Raw genomic sequence first — 20,136 nt, 5'->3', positions numbered from 1 at the left:
CCCCCCCCCATAATTTACGAATTTTAAAACGTTGCTTCAGTTGTTGCTTCAAAATACAAGTGCATAATCCCTTCTTGTCCTCTCTCATCAAAATCCACCAACATACACTACCAGTCAAAAGCTTTTACAGTAAGTTTTTGACTGTTTTTTTTTAAAGAATTCTCTTCTGCTCACCAAGCAAGCCTGCATTTATTTTATCCAAAATACAGCAAAAGCAGTAATATTGTGAAATATTAAAAAAACTATTTAAAATAACTGCTTTCTGTTTGAATATATTTTAAAATGTGATTTATTCCTGTGAACAAAGAAAAATTTTCAGCATCATTACTCCAGTCACATGATCCTTCAGAAATCATTCTAATATTCTGATTTGCTGCTCAAAAAACATTTATTATTATGTTGAAAACAGCTGAGTAGATTTCAGGTTTCAGGTTCCTTTGATGAAAAAAATTTTTTTGACTGGTAGTGTATTTGTTTAGAACTGTTTTCACGTGAACGGTTCTTGATCTATGCGTATTTCTCTCCAGATTCAGACGAGGCTACTTTTTCAATGAAGAAAGGCAATATCATGGATTATGGACTCCTCCTAAAATGGCAAAGAATGTCAGAAAGAAGCAGCTTTTCACATAACATACAGTCTTTTGTCCTCAAGGGTCAATGCCAGAAAATTTTATGAAAAAGTTTTTTTTTTTGTAAGTTATTTTATTTAATTTGTTAAAAACATCCTCCTGTTACGCTCTCAGGAAAGTTGGTTTTGCAAGAAAACACAAAAACATTAAAATAACATTTTTCCTCCCATCTGAATTTTATCTCATCACCATGTCCCTTTAGGGGCTTTGGATGATTCATTGGATATTTTTTCCAGCAATAATTATTAAAAATGTCATATATTTCATCACATAAAGCTGAATACACTACATTTTGTGTGCAGTCTATTCCCAAGACTTGAAATATAGCATACAGGTCAAATTATAACTAACATTGTAACTATAATGTATTTAAAATGATATATAATTCGTAAATGTAATTATTTTAGAATTATTTGTATACTGTTCAAATATGTATGATTTATAATTTTATTTTTTTTAATAATTTTATTTTATTATTAATTATTAATAAGTTGCTTTTATTGTTATATTTTTTATTTTAACTTTATTTTTAGTCATTTTTTTGCTTTTTCATTTTGGTGATTTTTTGATACTTCTGTTTAAATTCAATAATTTTATTTTTTATTTTTTTTATTTTAACACTTCATCCCAAACTTACTGTATTTTATTTAGCTGCTAAGGCAATTCTAATTTAGATTTTTTTTTTTTAAGTTTCATTTAAAAACTGAGGCCTGTTAATATTATTTTAGTTTCATTTAAATTACCAAAAACTCATGGAAAAAAAGGGCCCGTTTTTAAAACTGCACATAAAATAAATGTAGGCCTAATAGCCTTGATGAATCTGTTTGCGAGAGCTGAACTTGTTATACAGGCTCCCTCTGCTGGAGGGTTTGATGTAATGCTATTCTAAAATACATAAGAGCCAATTAAGCACGAAAACTGAAAAGTTCAAGAAGTGTTGAAATTAAGACAGATATTTCAGATGTGGAGAGTTATTTCAGTATCACTCCATGACTGAGATGCTATAATGTTCTACAAATGTAGCAGCCAGCCAGTGCTAATGCTAGCATGTTTCTGTGAGGCAAAACAAACTAGCTGTCACAGTTATGCAAATCCACTTTCCTGTTTTGCGTTAAAACACACGCACACATTTTCAAGTGTAATCCGATCATTTACAGGCTAAAAATACATAACGTGTCTGTGTTGTGCATGTTAGTGCAGTGTTTTTTGGCGTATGGCAGCTGTCAGGTCGGCAGTACTGCGTTGTCAGCAGCAGTTTGTAGAGGGCAGGAATCATGGGACACACACAGCAGTCTGAGAGAGAACTGTCTTATGGCACTTTGTGTTGCCATAGGCAACCTGTAAAAATGCTGTTAGGAGACTGTACGTCGTGGAGCCAGTGACAGACTTCATTCTGAGAGGTTACATTGGAGCCCCTAAAGCTGAGGCCTGCGTGCGGAGGAGGGAACGTGGGCGACTGACTTCCAACGCTCATTTCACACCCGGGAAAGAAGAGTTGAGCCACACAAAAAAGAAGACAATTATGGCAGGTCTTGTTGCTGTGCGGAGGACATCTTGTCCAGTTTTTCCTCCAGCCTATCCAAGTTTAGAAATGTTAAAAGTCTGTACGAAAATGGATCGAAAGCCACTAGATTTGAGGAAATCGACTTCATAAAGTTAGGCCACAAAACATCAAATATAATCAGTCACTGAGAAATATTAAAACCTTCAAAGCAGGATTTATGAAGTCACTCCCGTTTGTTAAACCTGGGAAATGTGATTCAGTGTGTAATAAATGTTCACGGTATGTCAGCTGAGACGCAATTGAAAAACAAGATTAACTGAGTGCCATATGTCTTTAATTAGGAACTGCAGTACACAGTCTAATTAAGTGCAGCTCTTAATGTAATGGCTGAGAGATTAATATTGTCATGGGCAAACAGATCCATTTTTATGTTCTCAAACATCTCATTCTTAAAGGAATGTCATTTAAAACCTGTATGAGTTAGTTCTGGGGAACACAAAAGCAGATATTTTTCAACTCACAATCAATGGATACTGAAGAAGCTCTAAAAAGGACACAAAAGCAACATAAAAAGTATTATAAAAATGGTTCATACAACATGCACTATATTTCAAGTCTTAAAATCATTTGATAGTTTTGTGTGACGAACAGTCGTTTACAAAACAGGTAATGTATGAATGATTCTTTACAGCACAAGGCAGATCTGTTCTCACCGACTGAAAATGATAATGAATTAATGAACAATGAATGAGCAAATTTGGTAATTTGATAATTAATTTGGTCCTTTTCTCACAAACAGCAACTGTACAACATCAGAAGACTTAAATATAGCGCACAAGTCATAGCTTTGGTTTTGAAATGGACCAAATTGGGTATTCAATGATTCTGATTCATTCTGACACTGATTCGTTATTACAAGTTTTATGGTATTGCAGACTCAGTGTTGAGGAGTAACTAGTTACATGTAACAGAATTATTTAATTTAATTACAAAATAAATGTAACCGTAATTTTACAGTTACTGAGAAAAATGTGTAATTAAATTAATTACTTTTGAAAATGTTAATGATTACAAAGGGGGTTACATTTTAATATTTTCACACACATACACAGATTTAATTGATTGCTTTCCCAAATTGCATATGAGACACCAATGTTTCAGGAGTTTAGGATAGGACGCATGCTTATTTGATAACTGTTTTATGTCCAATTTAGGTATATGTTTTATTTTTTTAAATTAGCTGTTTTTTTCCAAGGCATTGTTGTATAGCTGAGCAAAGATTTGATTTCAAAAACAGCATCATAGCTATTAAACTATATCTTATGATTTTGAATCTGTATTTAACCTCAGAACAATCTCAAAGTAGGAAGAGGTGCTAAAGTTTGATTTTGTGGTGGCTGTGCTTTAAAATTAAATTAATATAATGCTTAATTCAAGTGAAGAAGGATTTTGAAAGTCTTGAGAGTAATCAGTTTTGATTAACCCTGCCTGATTTAAATGTTTTAAAGGGGTCCTATTATGCTCTTTTACAAAGTCTTGATTTTGTTTTGGAGGTGTACTAGAACAGGCTCTCATACTAGGTTGTTCGAAAAACACATAATTTTTAAACACATATTTTAGATTATTACAACACCTCTCTCCCAAGTCTGGCCTGAACGGCTCGAATAGTTCCTGTATCAAATGAAGGCCTGCCTTCTGAAATACGAAATGTGCTGTGATTGGTTAGCTGGGCCAGTGTGTGTTGTGATTGGCAGCACTCGGCACCTGGTCAGGAAATGTCATGCTCCTTACCATAGCTGCCTGCGAGCTTCAGTGTAAATATTGCTCAATATCAAATCAATTTGAGCACGATTTAAATCCGGATGATTGTAACCCCTCTAAGTTCGTCTGCCTTGGGAAAGCTAGCGTGTCTCCGACATAGTGATAACACTCGTTGCCTTCTCTAGTGCAGCTCAACCAGGTCTCGTCCCATTCGTCGATCTTTGTGATATCACAAATCCCGGAAAATATGCGTTGTAGTCCAAACGAGTCGTTCGTTGTAGTTTTTGAAAAGTGATTTCCGGTAAATAAAATATCTTCTTTGGAAGTGGACTTTGAGCTTTGTAACTTTGCAGATCTTTTTTATGCTCAAACAGCAACATTACAGACTTAACTAAAGTTGAAAAAGTGAAAAAGCATAATAGGACCCCTTTAAAATGATTAACAGTTGAAAACATTTGTTGGAAATTTAGAAAAGTAATCAAATGTAATTAGTTACATTAATAAAGTGATTGAAATAGTTACACTACTTATTAAATAGGGTAACTTGTAGTCTGTAATTTATTACATTTCCAAACTAACAGTCTCAACACTGTGCAGATTCCATTTTCAAGGTCCAGTATTTATATACTTATTTATTTATTTATATTTGCCATAAAAACATAGTTGTCTGGATTTTTTCCTGGTGAGTGCAATTTTTATTTTTTTTTACTAAATCATGCATGTTGAGATGGCCTTTAGTATAACCACAATTCCTCACATACCTTGCGGTTTATTTATTAGACATATTATAAATGATGTTCTCAAACCATATTTATTTGAGATTTCTTTCATTATAGCTCTGGCACATGCACATTTATCAGGAAAAAAAACGACACACTGGAACAGATTCGAAAACAGTTAATGACATTATAGGCCTAAATGCTGTTTTGACATGCAATATTGAGTATAGCGCAGGGCATTTGGCAATTTGACCTTGATAAATGACTGTCCAGGTCTCATTAGCACAGCCTTCCAGCTGTGAGCCCTCCAGTGAGAAGCTCCAGCAGGACTAATGAGACTGATGTGTAGGTTAATATTTCTATTCCTGCTGCATATATATATATATAACTGCCTGTTTGTTATCGGACTCTTTATATAAGGACTTCAAAAGACTAATGATCAGCCCGACTGCACAAAATCATTTTCAATGCAGGCAACACACATTTCTGAGTTTTTATTCATTTTTCAACTGATACAGAGCTTGATGCTGATGTCAACATGCAAGGTGATCTTGACTATCACTCATTAAGCTTTCACAACTCAATTTCTATATTTCTAATGATACGCACTACCTTAAAAGACTTAGTATCGATCATTTTACAAATGAAACCGAATGAAATAAATTATAGTCAATCTTGCCATGCCATATGCTGCTTTGGAAGCGCTGATTTCATTTTCAACATATTACAGGTAGCAAACCAAACAGATCAGTCAACATAATTATAAACAACTGATAACATTCTATGATAAACAAATTTCACATCTTAATGTGATAGTGGCTACATGGTCAAATCAAGGCAATCATTAACATAGATACTACCACAAGAAAGGAATATCAAGCAACAAAAATGAGAAAACTCAATCATGATGCATTGTTTTAAGTCTACTTGACTGTCTGACTGAAGAAGCCTGTGTTAAATTCTACACCATCCGTTCTCCGATTTATACAAAAATCAGATATAAAGTATACAGATGCCTTTTGTGGGATGCAAAAGCATGCTGGAGCAGATATTCACCCGGACTGGATAAGAAGCAGAAAATAGAGAAAGAGTTCACACATCAGATGACATATCCAGCCTAATTTTACTACTTTTTTTGGACACAAAAAAATCCCTGGAGAAAGCGTCCTATAAGCCGTCCACCTTGAGAAGGGCCTTCACTGCTCTGGTCCAGATGTGGCGTCTGTCTCTACTCCGTCTGTTCCCCCTGTTTGTGAAATATGCTTTTTTTTAGATTTACTGCACTTCGGTTTGGAAACAAACAGCTGTCTAGTCAACTAAACTACTAAATGACAAGGCGATGATGTAACATCACCCACTGCAAAAACAAAAAAATTTCTTACTTGCTATTTTTGTTTTGTTTTCCATTACAAATATCTAAAAATTCATGAAAAATATCTGAAAGAATATCCAGAAAAAATATCTGTCATTGGGGTATGAAAAATAAATCCAATTCTAAGGAAAACTAAATAAAACTATAAAAACTTTTTTATTACTTGAAATAAAAGAAACATTAACTGAAATAATATAAAAAAAGTTCGTTTTCTTTGAAGTACTAAAATAACTAAAACTAAATAAACCAAAAACTAAAACAATAAGATAAAAACTATATAGACACACATACACACACACACACACACACATATACTGTATATATATATATACACACATATATATATATATATATATATATATATATATTAAAACACAAAAATGTACTACAACTTTAAATAAATTTAAATAAAAACAGAAAATATAACAATAACATCTCATTTAAAATATGATCAATTATCAAAAACTATAATAGTATATCAATGACACTAAAATGACACTGTTTAAGGCATAAACTCATTTTATTTTGATACATTTTTTCATAAAATAAGACTTAATATCTTAAGCCCTTGATTTAAGAATGTTTAGATATTTGTACTGGAACATGACAAAAACAATGAGTAAGAAAATAGTATTTTGCAGTGCTTGATAGCTACATTTGCATTCTTCACAAAATATACTGTATGCGACAGAGCATTACTTGTTGATCGGTTTTGCCAGAATATGAGTTGATCATAGACGGTCTTTTATTTTTGTCCGAGTAAAACGGAGCACAGCCTCGTTTCAGCGATGCAGATGCACCTGAGGATAAAAATAACACTTCCATACATAAAATGCTTAGCAACCGAGAACTGGGTTGATGTTGCTTGGGAAAGGCCTAAATTCGGCACAGAGGTGGGGTTGAGTGGAGCGGCACAGCTGAAGGAGAGGGCCTGGGCTGGAGGTTGGAAGGACACCTTCATTCTCATTGCTTGCCCCACTTTCCACATCAAATGACCAGATCTGCTCAGTTCGTCCTCAAAGGACGACACCAATAAAGGTAGTTCAAATGGAGGCTTTGGTGTGAGAACATTAACGTTATGGTCTTTCCGTCAACACTGGCCTATTTGTTGCTTCAAAGTAGAATCTCGGGGGATCAACAGCTCGAGAACCATTTGCATACATACTGAGTTGGGGGAAACTGTTTATCCAGCATCTCTAGAAAATGAGGCAATTTTGTGCAGAACAAAACACATCACCCGAAAGAAAATTGAAAGGGGGGATAAATCTGCGAGAGGCTTTAATATTGAGTCCTGGAATTGTGGAGGCTTAAACCACCCACAAAAGAAATTAGATTTGAGAGATCTGTGTCTCAACAAACTGAGATATTAGAGACTACAGAGCGACTCTGTGGACTCCGTTGGCTGTCTATAAATCGGTGAATGGCCTTTTAATATGGCTGCAATCTTTTAAGAATGATAGATGTGCTCATTAATAATTACTTAATTAAGAAAATAATTTTCCAAAGCACTCATAGAGTAATTAAAATGCACCCTTGAGCATGTCTTATTATGTTTACTCAGAATAAAGACATGACTCATTAAACATAATTGATGGATTTTTAATTTGATTTGAGTTTAATTTGAGTTCTTTTGTGGCTCACCTACTATAATGGGCACAATATTTCCTGCTTTTTTTTATTCAAAATCTTTGGTACACAGTACAGAAAGATAGCGAATCAACACGCTCTTGAACTCTCATTAAAGTTCAAAGCTCTGGTTGTTTACTTCAGATCTCGAAGCCAAATTCTGTGAGGATTTGTGAGGGTTTTTGACTTGGGTCTTTTGATTTGGGTCTTGCCAAATCGAATTGGATCAAAATAGCTGGCGGCCTCTGCACCATGTGGGATGGGTGTTGAGTCTAGCTCTTGACTATGACTGTTGGGGACAGTGACTAACCTGAGTCCCCTTGGCTGCCGTAGAGGGCCTCACCACTGCTGCTCACCTCCTCATTGGGCTTTTCACCGGGTTTCATCTTCTTCCGGGTCATATGACCACGGAAGCCGGCCTGGATTTTGGCGGCTGCCTTATTGGCCTCTGGGTCATCCAATGGGATGTCCATGATGTCCTCTTCCTCTTGTGGCTGGTTGCATTCCTCCTGAATGATGAATTATAAGTGATAAATTTAGCAAAACAGACACTGGGTGTACTTCGTATTGATTTCACTCTTGCTTAGAGTGATTCAGACTATCCTGTAAGTCAGGGTTCCTCAAATCTGGCCCACGAGATTCACTTTCCTGCAGAGTTTAGCTTTAACCCTAATCAAACACACCTGAGCATGCTAATCAATGTCTTCAGTATCATTAGAAAATCACAGGTAGGTGAGTTTGATCAGGGTTGGAGATAAATTCTGTAGCGCATTGGCCCTCCAGGGCAAGATTTGAAGAACCCTGCTCTAATTTCTTGTATACCACCACAGTGGGTTTAGCATCTCCTGCCCATTTAAGCCCCCTTGCAATGAGTCATTATCCATCAGCTCCACAGAAACTGTGTCTTTCCAACTGAATGCTCCTCTTCTCCATTACACTCTTACAAATAAAGGGGTTTTCGCAGCAAGAACCATTTTGGGTTCCCATAGGAACCTTTCAGTGAACAGTTCCAAAAAGAACCAATTTTTCTTAGTGTGAAGAACATCTAAAGAACCTTTTTCCACTATAAAGGACCTAATGTGAAATGGAAAGGTTCCATTGATGTTAAAAGTTCTTCAAAGAGCCATAAAGAACATTTATTTTTAAGAGTGTAAGAAACCTATTACCTGAACCTATGAAAATAAAATGAACCGAAACATAAATGCAATGATTTCAAATACATAATCACCCAGATGCTACAAAGACCAACTGTGACCAGCTTCCTGTGCTCTGTGAAGCATGTCAGCACACATCATCAAGCAGTGTGTGTGGTGGAATGTGATGTTATTTGTCTCATTAAGTCTTCCTGAAGCTGTGAAACCATATGCTTTCTCCCACCACAACAACTTAGCATATGTAAAATGGCTCAGCAGAGGCTGGTTGGCAGTCTTTAAACTGCTTGTGTGAGGGTGATGAGCAGAAGTCCATTGTAAAACCCTGGTAGGAGCATGTCCACCCACTTTTGAACTAAGAATCAGCCTCCTTTTCATATTAACCAAGCATTTTGCCAACATATCTCATATGTGGCCACAGGCAGAGGCGTTCCACAATTCCCCTATAAATAAGCATCTTTTCATTTTACAGCTGCCTCTGAGGCTTAGTACATGCTTACCCATGGATCACCTCCAATGAAGCTGCGCTGTCACAAGCCTTTCCCATGTCTACTCTATACCAGTCCATTTCAATTATATGTTTGCCCAATCCTTTTGCATATGTGTAACAAACAAACATATAGCGCCACCAAGAGTCCACCTTATTTATTATTAATTTTCATTCACTGAGACGGTACGCATTTTTTAAGTTTCTACTATTTACAGTTTGTAGATTTTATATTTTAATAATCTAATTAATACTAATAATACTATTAATATTAATAATATAGAATAATATTTGGGATCCTTTGAAGCCTAATGGCTTAAGCATAAACTGTAGAAAGCTTACTCATTTGCATAGGAATAAAGAGTCAACGGTTAAAAAGTATGAAATTATGAGGAGCACAAAATATGGATCTAAAGACATATACCCATAAATAGTTCCCAAATTTACTGGACATGGAATTTACCGCCGACATAAAGTTTCGAAATACAAAAACAAGTATTTGCAAACAAGTCCAGCTTTTCTCGGTCCTAAATCAGTAGCCTAAAGAGAAAGTTAAAGTATGTTTCAATTTATTATCAAACCGATACAATTTAGCTGAATATATTTATTAATTCTATACATTTAATATCAAAAAACAAAACAACGATTAAAGTGGTCTATACTTACGATATGACAATCCATGACGCGCAATTGCAGACGCTTATAAACGTGATCTCGTCTTATGCAAGTGCAACACAGCGTAAACCTCCTCACAGGGCAAAATGCCTTGGACGAATACGCCTCTCCTCCGACTATCCTTCAATAATATATAATTCAGATTCTTAGGGTGGGGGAAGCATATGTAAAATGGCTCAGCAGAGGCTGGTTGGCAGTCTTTAAACTGCTTGTGTGAGGGTGATGAGCAGAAGTCCATTGTAAAACCCTGGTAGGAGCATGTCCACCCACTTTTGAACTAAGAATCAGCCTCCTTTTCATATTAACCAAGCATTTTGCCAACATATCTCATATGTGGCCACAGGCAGAGGCGTTCCACAATTCCCCTATAAATAAGCATCTTTTCATTTTACAGCTGCCTCTGAGGCTTAGTACATGCTTACCCATGGATCACCTCCAATGAAGCTGCGCTGTCACAAGCCTTTCCCATGTCTACTCTATACCAGTCCATTTCAATTATATGTTTGCCCAATCCTTTTGCATATGTGTAACAAACAAACAGCAAGTAGAAATAATTTTGGGGTACCAGCAAAAGGACCTTCAGCCCATGAGCTCACATATTTGTTCATATTTTAAAACAAGAGCTGACATTTGTTAACACCAATTTATGCACAATAACTAGATTCATTTTATATAAATTTGTTCTCTATTATAATACCACTTTGCACGCTTTTTCAGACCCTTACCAAAAAAGTTTTGTGGCAATTGGCCACAAATGGCTGCTGAAAGCTGACTGACTTTTTAAATATGCAAATGTCCTCATATACCCAGCTAAGACCAAATATGTAATACAAGAAGTAAAAATACATAAATTTACCAAAATTCCTTAATCCATTCAGAGATTATAGCCACGCCCTATATTCTTCACTGGCTTTAGGCGGTCATGTTTAAGTTAGAGAGAGAGAGAGAGAGAGAGAGAGAGAGAGAGAGAGAGCATCATCACTCTGACAGTCACTCAGCTCTTTGCTCGTTAGAGAGAGAGAGAGCGCGACTCGTGAGCATCATCACTCTGACAGTCACTCAGCTCTTTGCTCGTTGCAAATATTTTGTTTAATGCTGACGTTTACACCGCCATTATTCTCATTTTCCTGACACCTCTTACAAATAGGACCAGAGATACTTGATTTTCAGTGGAGAGAATGATTGAAAAGAGACATACCATGGTCCAAACCAATTATATAACATAACTTTAAATATTCACAGTCCAAAATATTCCTGAGGGCTATCATCATAAGCTACGAAAATACTAGAAACAGCTCCCCACATCTCAGTCAGTCCCACACAGTCCGTGCCTCCTCCACCCTGTGGCAATATACTGTAGAGTATAAGACAAACAGACAGTAAATCCATTGCCCTTTATTTCTCTGGAACACTGCTGCATCTCCTGCCTCCTACCCTACCAAGATTAAAGAGAGAAGATGCAGCTCGGTGCTGTAATGGTATCAGTTCTCTTTTCTTGGCATCTGCTGGAGGTGTAAGGCTGGGAGCTAATGAAGTCAGTTCACAGAGCACCGAAGTGTTAAAACACTGAGTTTCCAAGAAGAAGATGAGGTGACTTTACAGTCGTGCCATAGATTGATGATAGCCATGAATATTGTTCCTGAAAATAGCACTTACACGATTCCCTTGCTCCTCCTACAGCGTATAAAGTCATTGGACAAGAGTTGATATAGGTCAAGTTAGATGACCTACATTGGAGCGAGAAGAAGAGAGCTTTGCTTTAAGTGTGTGTGTCTCTAATTAACCCCTACAGAACTAGAAACACTCCACTTTGGACGAGGATTGAAAAGCGAAGCAGCTAATAGGGTACATATTCTGTTTCTTTGGAAATATCACACAACTCCAAAATCTAGATCAGTTTCTCCCTCAGATAAATGGTCGGTAAAATGTTTCCATGGAAACACCACCAAATCGGTCTCATTCGAACCGTTTTAAAGAAGCATATGGATATTCTTCTGACCTCTTGGTTTAAAAGATCTAAACCTTTCTGAATATCTCTTTATGAAATGTTGCAATCATTTGTTTGGGTCTATGCATAGTGTTTATATGATATAGGATGTATGTATAGTTTTTCGCTTTTTTGACCCTCTCGCAGTCTTGCACTCACCAGCTGGACTATTTCAGGACATCTTCAATCACTACTGTTCTCCAGAGAGACACAGAGCCATACTGTTGATCTGACAAGTCCTTGATTTTATTTTTACTTACTAACTTGGGACAATAAAAGGAATAGTCTGCAGATAAGGATGGGGTAGGGCTGTTTGATTATGGCAAACATCATAATCACAATTATTTTGCTCAATATTGACATCACAATTATTTAACATGATTACTCACAGATTTTTGGAAACATCTTGCATTTATTGATTTATTGCATTTTTTTTTTTGAGTGGCTTTCCATGAACTTCAATTATAATACATGATAAACAAAATAAATGTACAAATAATAAAACTAAAATAAAAATATATAATAATAAAAATAATATTTTTTCATAAACATGGGAAGCCAAAATAAAAAAATAAAAAAAAGACTATTTGCATGGCCCTAGGATGTGGCTTCTGTTTAATATATATATATATATATATATATATATATATATACATATACATACATATTACATTTATATTTCACAATTTATTTTATACAAATACCATATTTTTGTTTACCAAATGAAAAGGTGGTGAAAAAAAGAAAAGAAAGTAACAAAAATCCCTTACCTTTTGTTCTATGCTGTCAGGATTTTCCTGGTTCTCACTTTCAAGTGTCGATTCCTGACTTTTATCCCTTTGCTCCTCCAACTGATCCTCTTGATCTCCTTCATTCTCAGTGTTTTCAGTCTGTTCTTGTGACTCTGTAAGATGTTCTTCACTGATAACCTCTGTTTCTCCTTGTAAAGGCCTGGGATCAGCTTCTTCAGCTTCAGAAGGCAAAATATCTTCCTTTAGTTCAGTATCATGGGTTAAATCATTCTCCTCATCTTCAGTTTTTACCATATTTTGCTGAGGCATGTTCGAAATGTCCAGATCCATCTCTTCAGCATCACTGTCAAGATCACTCCCTTCATTTACGTTCTCTGTGTTTAGATCTTGCTCAGAAGCATCCACTGCATCAGTATTTAAAATCTCATTGCTTATCATGTCCTCTGTGACTTCAGTTTCACTGTCGTTAACTAGCTTTGGGGTTTCCTCCTTCATTGCATCCATAATTTTAGAGGTGTTCTGTTCATCAGTGCTGTTCTCAGCTTCATGCTCACCTGTATGAGTAGAACAGTGATGGTGCACTTCATCTAGAACATCTATGACTTCACTTTTACTGTCATATGTCTCATCACTGTAGTCAATGTATGTGTCTTTCATTTCCATCAATGATCTACTATTGATATCAGATGTGGAATCGGCTGCATCTTCTACAAAGTCATTGGTGCTGCTGAAGTCATGATTAGTCTCTTCCTGGTTTTCATTGTCTGGTAAGTCATCCTTTTCTTCAGTATGTTCCTCTGATTCCTGCTCTACTTCAACTGCGTTTTCAGTAGTACTTTCAGTTGATTCCTCCACATTAATCTGCTCAGCGCTCTTCTCTTCTGGATCAGTGTCTTCTAATAAATGATCAGCCATTTCTAAAACTCTCTGTTCATCATCTTCAGTATGGCCATCATCATCATCATCATCATCATCATCACCATCATCATCAGACATTTCATTTGCTTGCTTGCCTACATCCTGCTCAATATGTGAAGGGGTTTCAACAAAAGATTCATCTTGTGTTTCAAACTCTCCTTCATTCAATTTTGGGCTTTCCAAGTCTCTGTTGTTCTCAGTAGGTTCAGACGGGTGGTTTATCTCTTCAGCACATACATCCACATTTGCGAGACCACCAAAGGAAGGCAAAGCTGTAGGCTCAAGTTCTGATCTGCAGATATCAATATCTACAGCTTCTTTTAAAACCTCATCATCCTTCAGTACCTCTGATGTTTGCTCTGGAATCCGGCTGGGGTCTTTTAGCTCTTGAGCACATATGTCAACATCTGCTGTACTCACATAGGGAATATCCACATCAGGTCCATGTTCCGTCTCACCGGATTCCTCATCGAGCTTCTTATCTAACTCATATTTTTGCTTTACTTCAGTGTCCTCTGAATTATTAGTGTTGAGGTCTTTTAATGGGGAGCTTATGGTTTCATTGTCTCCAAAAGTTTCAGAACGGCCAGCGTTGTTTCTGAAAATTGACATGTAAGAAAGCAAGGATCATTTTATATATGCAACAGTGATTGATAATGTAAGTAAATAAAAGCACAAACAACTACAACAGGAGTAATAAATTAATCCTAATGTACAACCCAGATGGATATCTGTGCTCTGACACTACAATCAATCCTCTGAAAGCCGCCTTCTGCTTGATCAAATGATCGAAGCCCTGCCTCAGAAACAGAGAGCCACCCGCCAAGGTTCATCCTGCTATAAAACTGCTGCGCTGCAAGAACGTACAACCAGAATCAAGGAAATCATACCAAAACTGCAGGCAATCCTATGAGTCATTTTCAGTTTTATTGTCTAAATTTTCATCTAAAATCTCACACTGCTTCACTTCAGTCTTGACTGTTTCTCTCATCTGGAAAACTTAGGGGGAGTGAAAGAGTAAAATCACACTTCCTTATTCACAGACCTTGTATTTATTTTTGGTGAAATGTTGTTTCCTTGTATTGCTGTGCCCTGTTTTGAGAAGAACAAACACCATGTTAGAAGGAACTAGTATAATCTTAAGGTTCAAAGAGTGTTTGTTTTTTTTAAATACCTTAAATGAGTGATTATTGTAGAACCTGTCTTCCAACTTTGCACCCCACTCTGCTGGGTCTAGGCCACTTTCTGAAACAAAACATGCATTCGTTTGTACATTCGTTATTTTCAAGCATGCATCGACAATATAGGTGATCTAATAATACTAGCTCTTGCAAACAAAATCAATTTTGCCTTGGCTTGGACAAAGGCATACTGCATAAGCATAAAGTGACTAACTCATATATGAGTAATTCATATGTCATCAAAAAATATTAAACATCAGGATCAAAGGAAAGCATCTCATTTACCCTCTCTGGCTTTAAGAAGCGTTGTGAAGTAGAGAGCAGCAAAGGTAGGGATGTCCTCAGGCTGGTCTCGCAACACCTCTTTAGCAAGACCCTCCAATAAATTCCCAAAGCCTCTAGGGATGCGCAGGTTTGTGTTGGAGAAGGGAACAGACATCTTAAACAGCTCTCAGGTCTGAGTTTAATTAGGGAAAAGACGTGTTCATTAAACGTTAATGGTGTTGTAGACTAATGTTTTCCACATACTTAGAAAAATAATTAAATGCAATGATTTTCTCATTAAGACGTTTAGCCTTACTGCATGATATACACATATAGTGACATTGACAATACATATGTCGTGCTAAAAATCATCTAAATGAAAGAAAAACTGGCTTTTTTCCTCTGTAAAATGAAAGACATATTGGAACACTTGTGCTATCAAGCCCATATTTTCTTGCTTTGTTATCGGTAGTCAATATACATTTAATAATTTAGCCAGGTGTACTGGTGTGATGTTTCTTACCGTTCAAAACGAGACTAATGTTGTCAACCGTTGCTATGCAACCGACACGTGGTTCCAACTACAGATGGCGGAGAGGGTCAAAACGTTATGGCTTGTCATGTTCAAAAGGTAAAACGTTAGTAGGATACACCAGTATTTACTTTATTTCAATTTTGTGTATTTACACATGCAATATAAAATGGTAGGTATTTTTGCTATAACTTTTTTTCCACTGTATCTGGTCTCTCAGGGAGGGTAATTTAATTTCATTAGTATTGGCGCACACGATCCGTATCAAGTAAATATTTAAAGTGGTCTAGAGATTTTATTTATTTTATTTTGTTGCCAAATATATATATATAAAAAACCGTTAAGGTCTAGTGACTTTGGGAGCAGCCTTTTTATAGCCTATAGAAATGATAAGTAGGCTATTCTGTAGCGTTAATGTAGCTATATATACAAGTTTAATTTCATATGTGCATAACTACAAACAAATGAAGCCATAACTGCATGCTATCGAAGAGGTCATTAGCTAGACTCGTTTTACTCAGGTTTTGCGAGCCATTGCTCAGTGTCATAAATCCCTGACGATCAAAATGACGGTAAACCGACCTGAGAAACATTTCCGCTCACAATATTTATAAAATCATCTCGTGTTTTCTGTCAGTTCTTTGCAATTCGGCGATGCCCGCGAATTAATGTACTGTTACTTTTGATCATTTTAATAGATCCTTATTGAACAAAATTATTAATTTATTTTATATTTATTTATTTTAAATTTTACTGACCCCAGAATTTGAATGGTAGTGTTTCCACAAAAATATTAAGCAGAAAAAAAGCGTTTTTAACATTGATAATAATAAGAACTTTTTCTTAAGCAGCAAATAATCAGATTAGAATGATTTCGAAGGATCATGTGACACTAAACGCTGGAGTAATGAATTCATGAATTCATTCAGTTGCCATCACAGGAATAAATTACATTTTAAAATATATTAAAAAAGAAAAAGTGAATGTAATAGTTCATGTAATAATATTTAATTTTAAAAGTAATAATATTTCACAATATTAAATGTTTTACTGTATTTTTAATCAAATAAATGCAGCCTTGGTGAGCATAAGAGACGTCTTTCAAAAACATAAAACATTTTAATTATTCCAAACTTTTGACAATTAGTGTATATACATATATTATTGCATTTTAGTAAAATAAAATATCAATTGAGAAAGACCTTGAGCGATTGGCCTTATCACCACAGCACTTCTGGATGTAACCCTACAAAAGACCAGATACTGCTAATGAAAGAGATTTGCTATGTTTTGCTGTTTCATCATGTTTAATTTTATACATAAAATTGTGCATTACCTTTCATAGACTCTGTTAGCAGAATCCATGATCTTACATCCTTTTCTGTAGCACAAATACACCAGATGGGCCGTCAGGATAACTACTGCAGACACTGCAAAAGCTGCAAAGATCTTGGCCCAGGCAAATCCATCTGTATGGCAAAATGCTGACTTGATGGACTGTGTTGTATGTGATTCTGAAAATGGGTTGATGTATTTTTGGAAGTGTAAAAGTTCTCACCCGATGTGATGACCTCTATTTCCACAGTGATAACCTGGTCAGTGCAGGTCCCTTTGGTGTAGCACCTGTATCGTCCACTATCCTCTGCTTTGATTTCACTCCACTGTACTATGGTGTCAGTTATTTTGTCCAAGGGGAGGGTACTGTTTTCTCTGACCCACTGCACCTCACAGTGTTTGTTATCAAGGGCAACACAGTGAAGTTTGAGTGAGGTTCCTGCCATCACTTCGATGGTAGATAATGATGTAAGCACTTCATCTGACTCTGCCTGACCCCTATACAACTTTACTCTCAGAGATGGATCTAGACCAGTAAAATAACATTCAAAACATTAATACAAACTAATAATGGCCTTAAAAATAGTACAATAAGTAGAACTATCCTTACAGATCCTTAACTTATAGACTTACCAGCTAGTACTTTGGGAGGTGTTACTTGTTCTTCAGATTCATCTGTATAAGGGATTGGAAAAATGGTAAGAAAAGTCCTGAGAATAATTAAAAGGAATAGTTCACACAAAAATGAACATTTGCTGAAAATGTACTCACTCTCAGGCCATCCAAGATCTAGATGAGTTTCTTTATCAGAACAGATTTGAAGAAATGTAGCATTACATCTAGTGTTAAATTTCTCCTCTGCAGTGAATGGGTGCCGTCAGAATGAGAGTTCAAACAGCTGATAAAAGAATCACAATAATCCACAAGTCATCCACATGACTCCAGTCCATCAATTAAAGTCTTGTAAAAAGCTGCATATTTTTAGGAAAACAATCCATCATTAAGGCATTTTAGTTTCACACCATCACTTCTGGCCAAAATACTAGGCCATAATTCATAACGCTTCCTCCATTGAAAAAGTACATTCCCTGTTGTCACATCAAAATCCACCGACATATTTGACTACTTTTGCTTGTAAACAGTGCTTGACCATTACATATTTCTCTCCTGATTCAGACACAATGACTTTTTCACTGGAGAAAGCAATATTATGGATAGAAGACGTATTTTAGCAATGGTTTGAAAGTAAAAAAAAATGTCTTGATGGATTTATCACAAACAAGTAGCTTTTCACTTCACAAGAAACTAATTGATGGACTGGAGTTGTGTGGATTACTTGTGGATTATTGTGATGTTTTAATCAGCTGTTTGAACTCTCATTCTGACGGCACCCATTCACCGCAGAGGATCCATTGGTGAACAAGTGATATAATGCTTAATTTCTCCAAAGCTGTTTTTGTCAAAGAAACAAACTCATCTACATCTTGTAAGACCTAAGGGTGACTAAATTTAATATTTAATCTTTTTTTTTTTTTCAAATATTACTTTTTTTTACATTATAGGTTATTCATTGTTAGCAATAAACTCAAATACCTCTTACCGTGAACTTGCAGTGTTACCAGAAGCTCTGTTTTACGAGGAAGGCCTGGACGGTCACTTTCTTCAGCAAGGCAAGAATAGTTATAACGCGTTTGCTCCATAATTATATAAAGTATGTACAAGCTCACAGTGCACATGTCGCCTAAATGTGATCTCTTATGCTTCCATTGGCACTTGCTACATGCTGGAGGGTCTTCCCATGCCCAGTAACCACGAGTGAAGCCACTTGAACAGTTGTAGGTAAAGTAAATGGCTGTTGGAGTCTTGCATTCTGAATCTCACGCTGGATTCCAGCACTCACAGCATCTGTAAAGAGCAATGAATTAACAGCCACTAGAAACTGCACTTATATATTAATTTAACTACTATTATAAGTATTTACGGAAATATCAAATATTCTAGATTTAATTTATACCATAATTCATAATAAATAAAAATGATAATATAGAATCTCCAAGATATTACCTTGGAATCCTAGTTGTAAAAGTAGCATCACATGAATCAAAAACATGTTTTGGCAATCATTCAAGATGCGTTTTCTCATATCTGCATAAATGATAAATGGTATATGGCATGAGTAAAAAACAAAGGGAAGCTCCTCCCCATGAGGTGGGCTTCAATTTATGAGTAGCTCCTGCCTCTGGGAAATGTGGTTAACTAAGCTCTTGGTACATTGTTATGCATGGCAAAAATGTGACTGGGACTTTTGCAGCTTGATTTACATGGTACTGTGGTATTTTTTGATCATTTAACTAAAACATGTACATTTAGGCCTATACAATACATTTGAATGTCAAACAAATACTGTAGCACAGTTCTTTACAGATTGTTGTTTTTATCTAATTTACATTTTCCATGTATCTAAATAATTTAAATGGAAATTGCATGAGTGATATTAAAAGAAGTTCACAGTCTGACTCTTGATAACATCCATGTTAATGAATCAAAATGACTTTCAGTTTGATGAATTTATCAGCCCATCGCTGCAGTAAACTGGATCACATTCATGCGTTGCAGTGGAAACTTGGGTTTAGTATGGTTTTGCACAGTTGCAGAGGTTTGAAGCTTCACTCGAACGTAAAGGAACAGGAAACATCCTGCCTTCGCATTACCACAAAAAACAGTGTCACTCCATCATAATCTATTTGAACATGTACTGTCTTTGTTTTACACGTGTGTTCTTTTTTTAATGTATGTTATTTGGGTTTCTAGTGGTTTTTTTGTTTTCAAATGTAAACAGTGCATAAATCATGTGAAGAAATATTTGAGTTATTTCATTTAAAGATCTTTGTTTGTTTGTTTATTCTCAGAATATCAATACAAATGTAAGTGCATGTAGGTATAAAATATTTATTCCTCTAACATTAAGAAATCGAAAGGTAAATAAGATCCTGTACAGTCCATGGTTTATAAAACAGACTGATATTCTAGAAGTTTACAGTTTTGCCCAGTAAGTGTATCACTGGCTTCTGACTGGAATTGAGTTACATGGCTTGAATTTCACTTTCAATTATTGAGCTGTCCCTATTCACTGATAGACTTAAAGGGGCTATAGAGCGACTCAGGACAGAAGTCTGCTGCGATGAAACGGGGAGCTTAAAAACGATCACCATGAACCGGTATTTTCTTTTATTTTGCTTCTGC

The 20,136-nt window shown here is 35.9% G+C and overlaps 1 protein-coding gene and 1 pseudogene across 1 annotated transcript; both read right to left on the bottom strand.

Moving 5' to 3' along the window:
- Positions 1-5,094: 5,094 nt before the first annotated feature.
- LOC107696004 (midasin-like) lies at positions 5,095-15,572 on the bottom strand. The gene is made up of 7 exons (XM_016496134.1): positions 15,550-15,572; positions 15,048-15,219; positions 14,756-14,826; positions 14,627-14,673; positions 12,682-14,179; positions 7,922-8,120; positions 5,095-5,859 (listed from the first exon to the last, which is right to left on the bottom strand). The coding sequence occupies exons 2-7, from the start codon at positions 15,199-15,201 to the stop codon at positions 5,810-5,812; spliced, it is 2,019 nt and encodes a 672-aa protein (XP_016351620.1). The 5' UTR covers positions 15,202-15,219; positions 15,550-15,572; the 3' UTR covers positions 5,095-5,809.
- A 530-nt stretch (positions 15,573-16,102) lies between these two features.
- Positions 16,103-19,003, bottom strand: LOC107696000 (uncharacterized; annotated as a pseudogene).
- Between the last annotated feature and the right edge of the window lie 1,133 nt (positions 19,004-20,136).

This window comes from Sinocyclocheilus anshuiensis, unplaced genomic scaffold, assembly GCF_001515605.1.
Source record: "Sinocyclocheilus anshuiensis isolate Anshui unplaced genomic scaffold, SAMN03320099.WGS_v1.1 scaffold790, whole genome shotgun sequence".
Lineage (NCBI taxonomy): Eukaryota > Metazoa > Chordata > Actinopteri > Cypriniformes > Cyprinidae > Sinocyclocheilus > Sinocyclocheilus anshuiensis.
The sequence above is the reverse complement of the archived record's forward strand: the minus strand, read 5'-3'. Positions and strand labels throughout refer to the sequence as shown.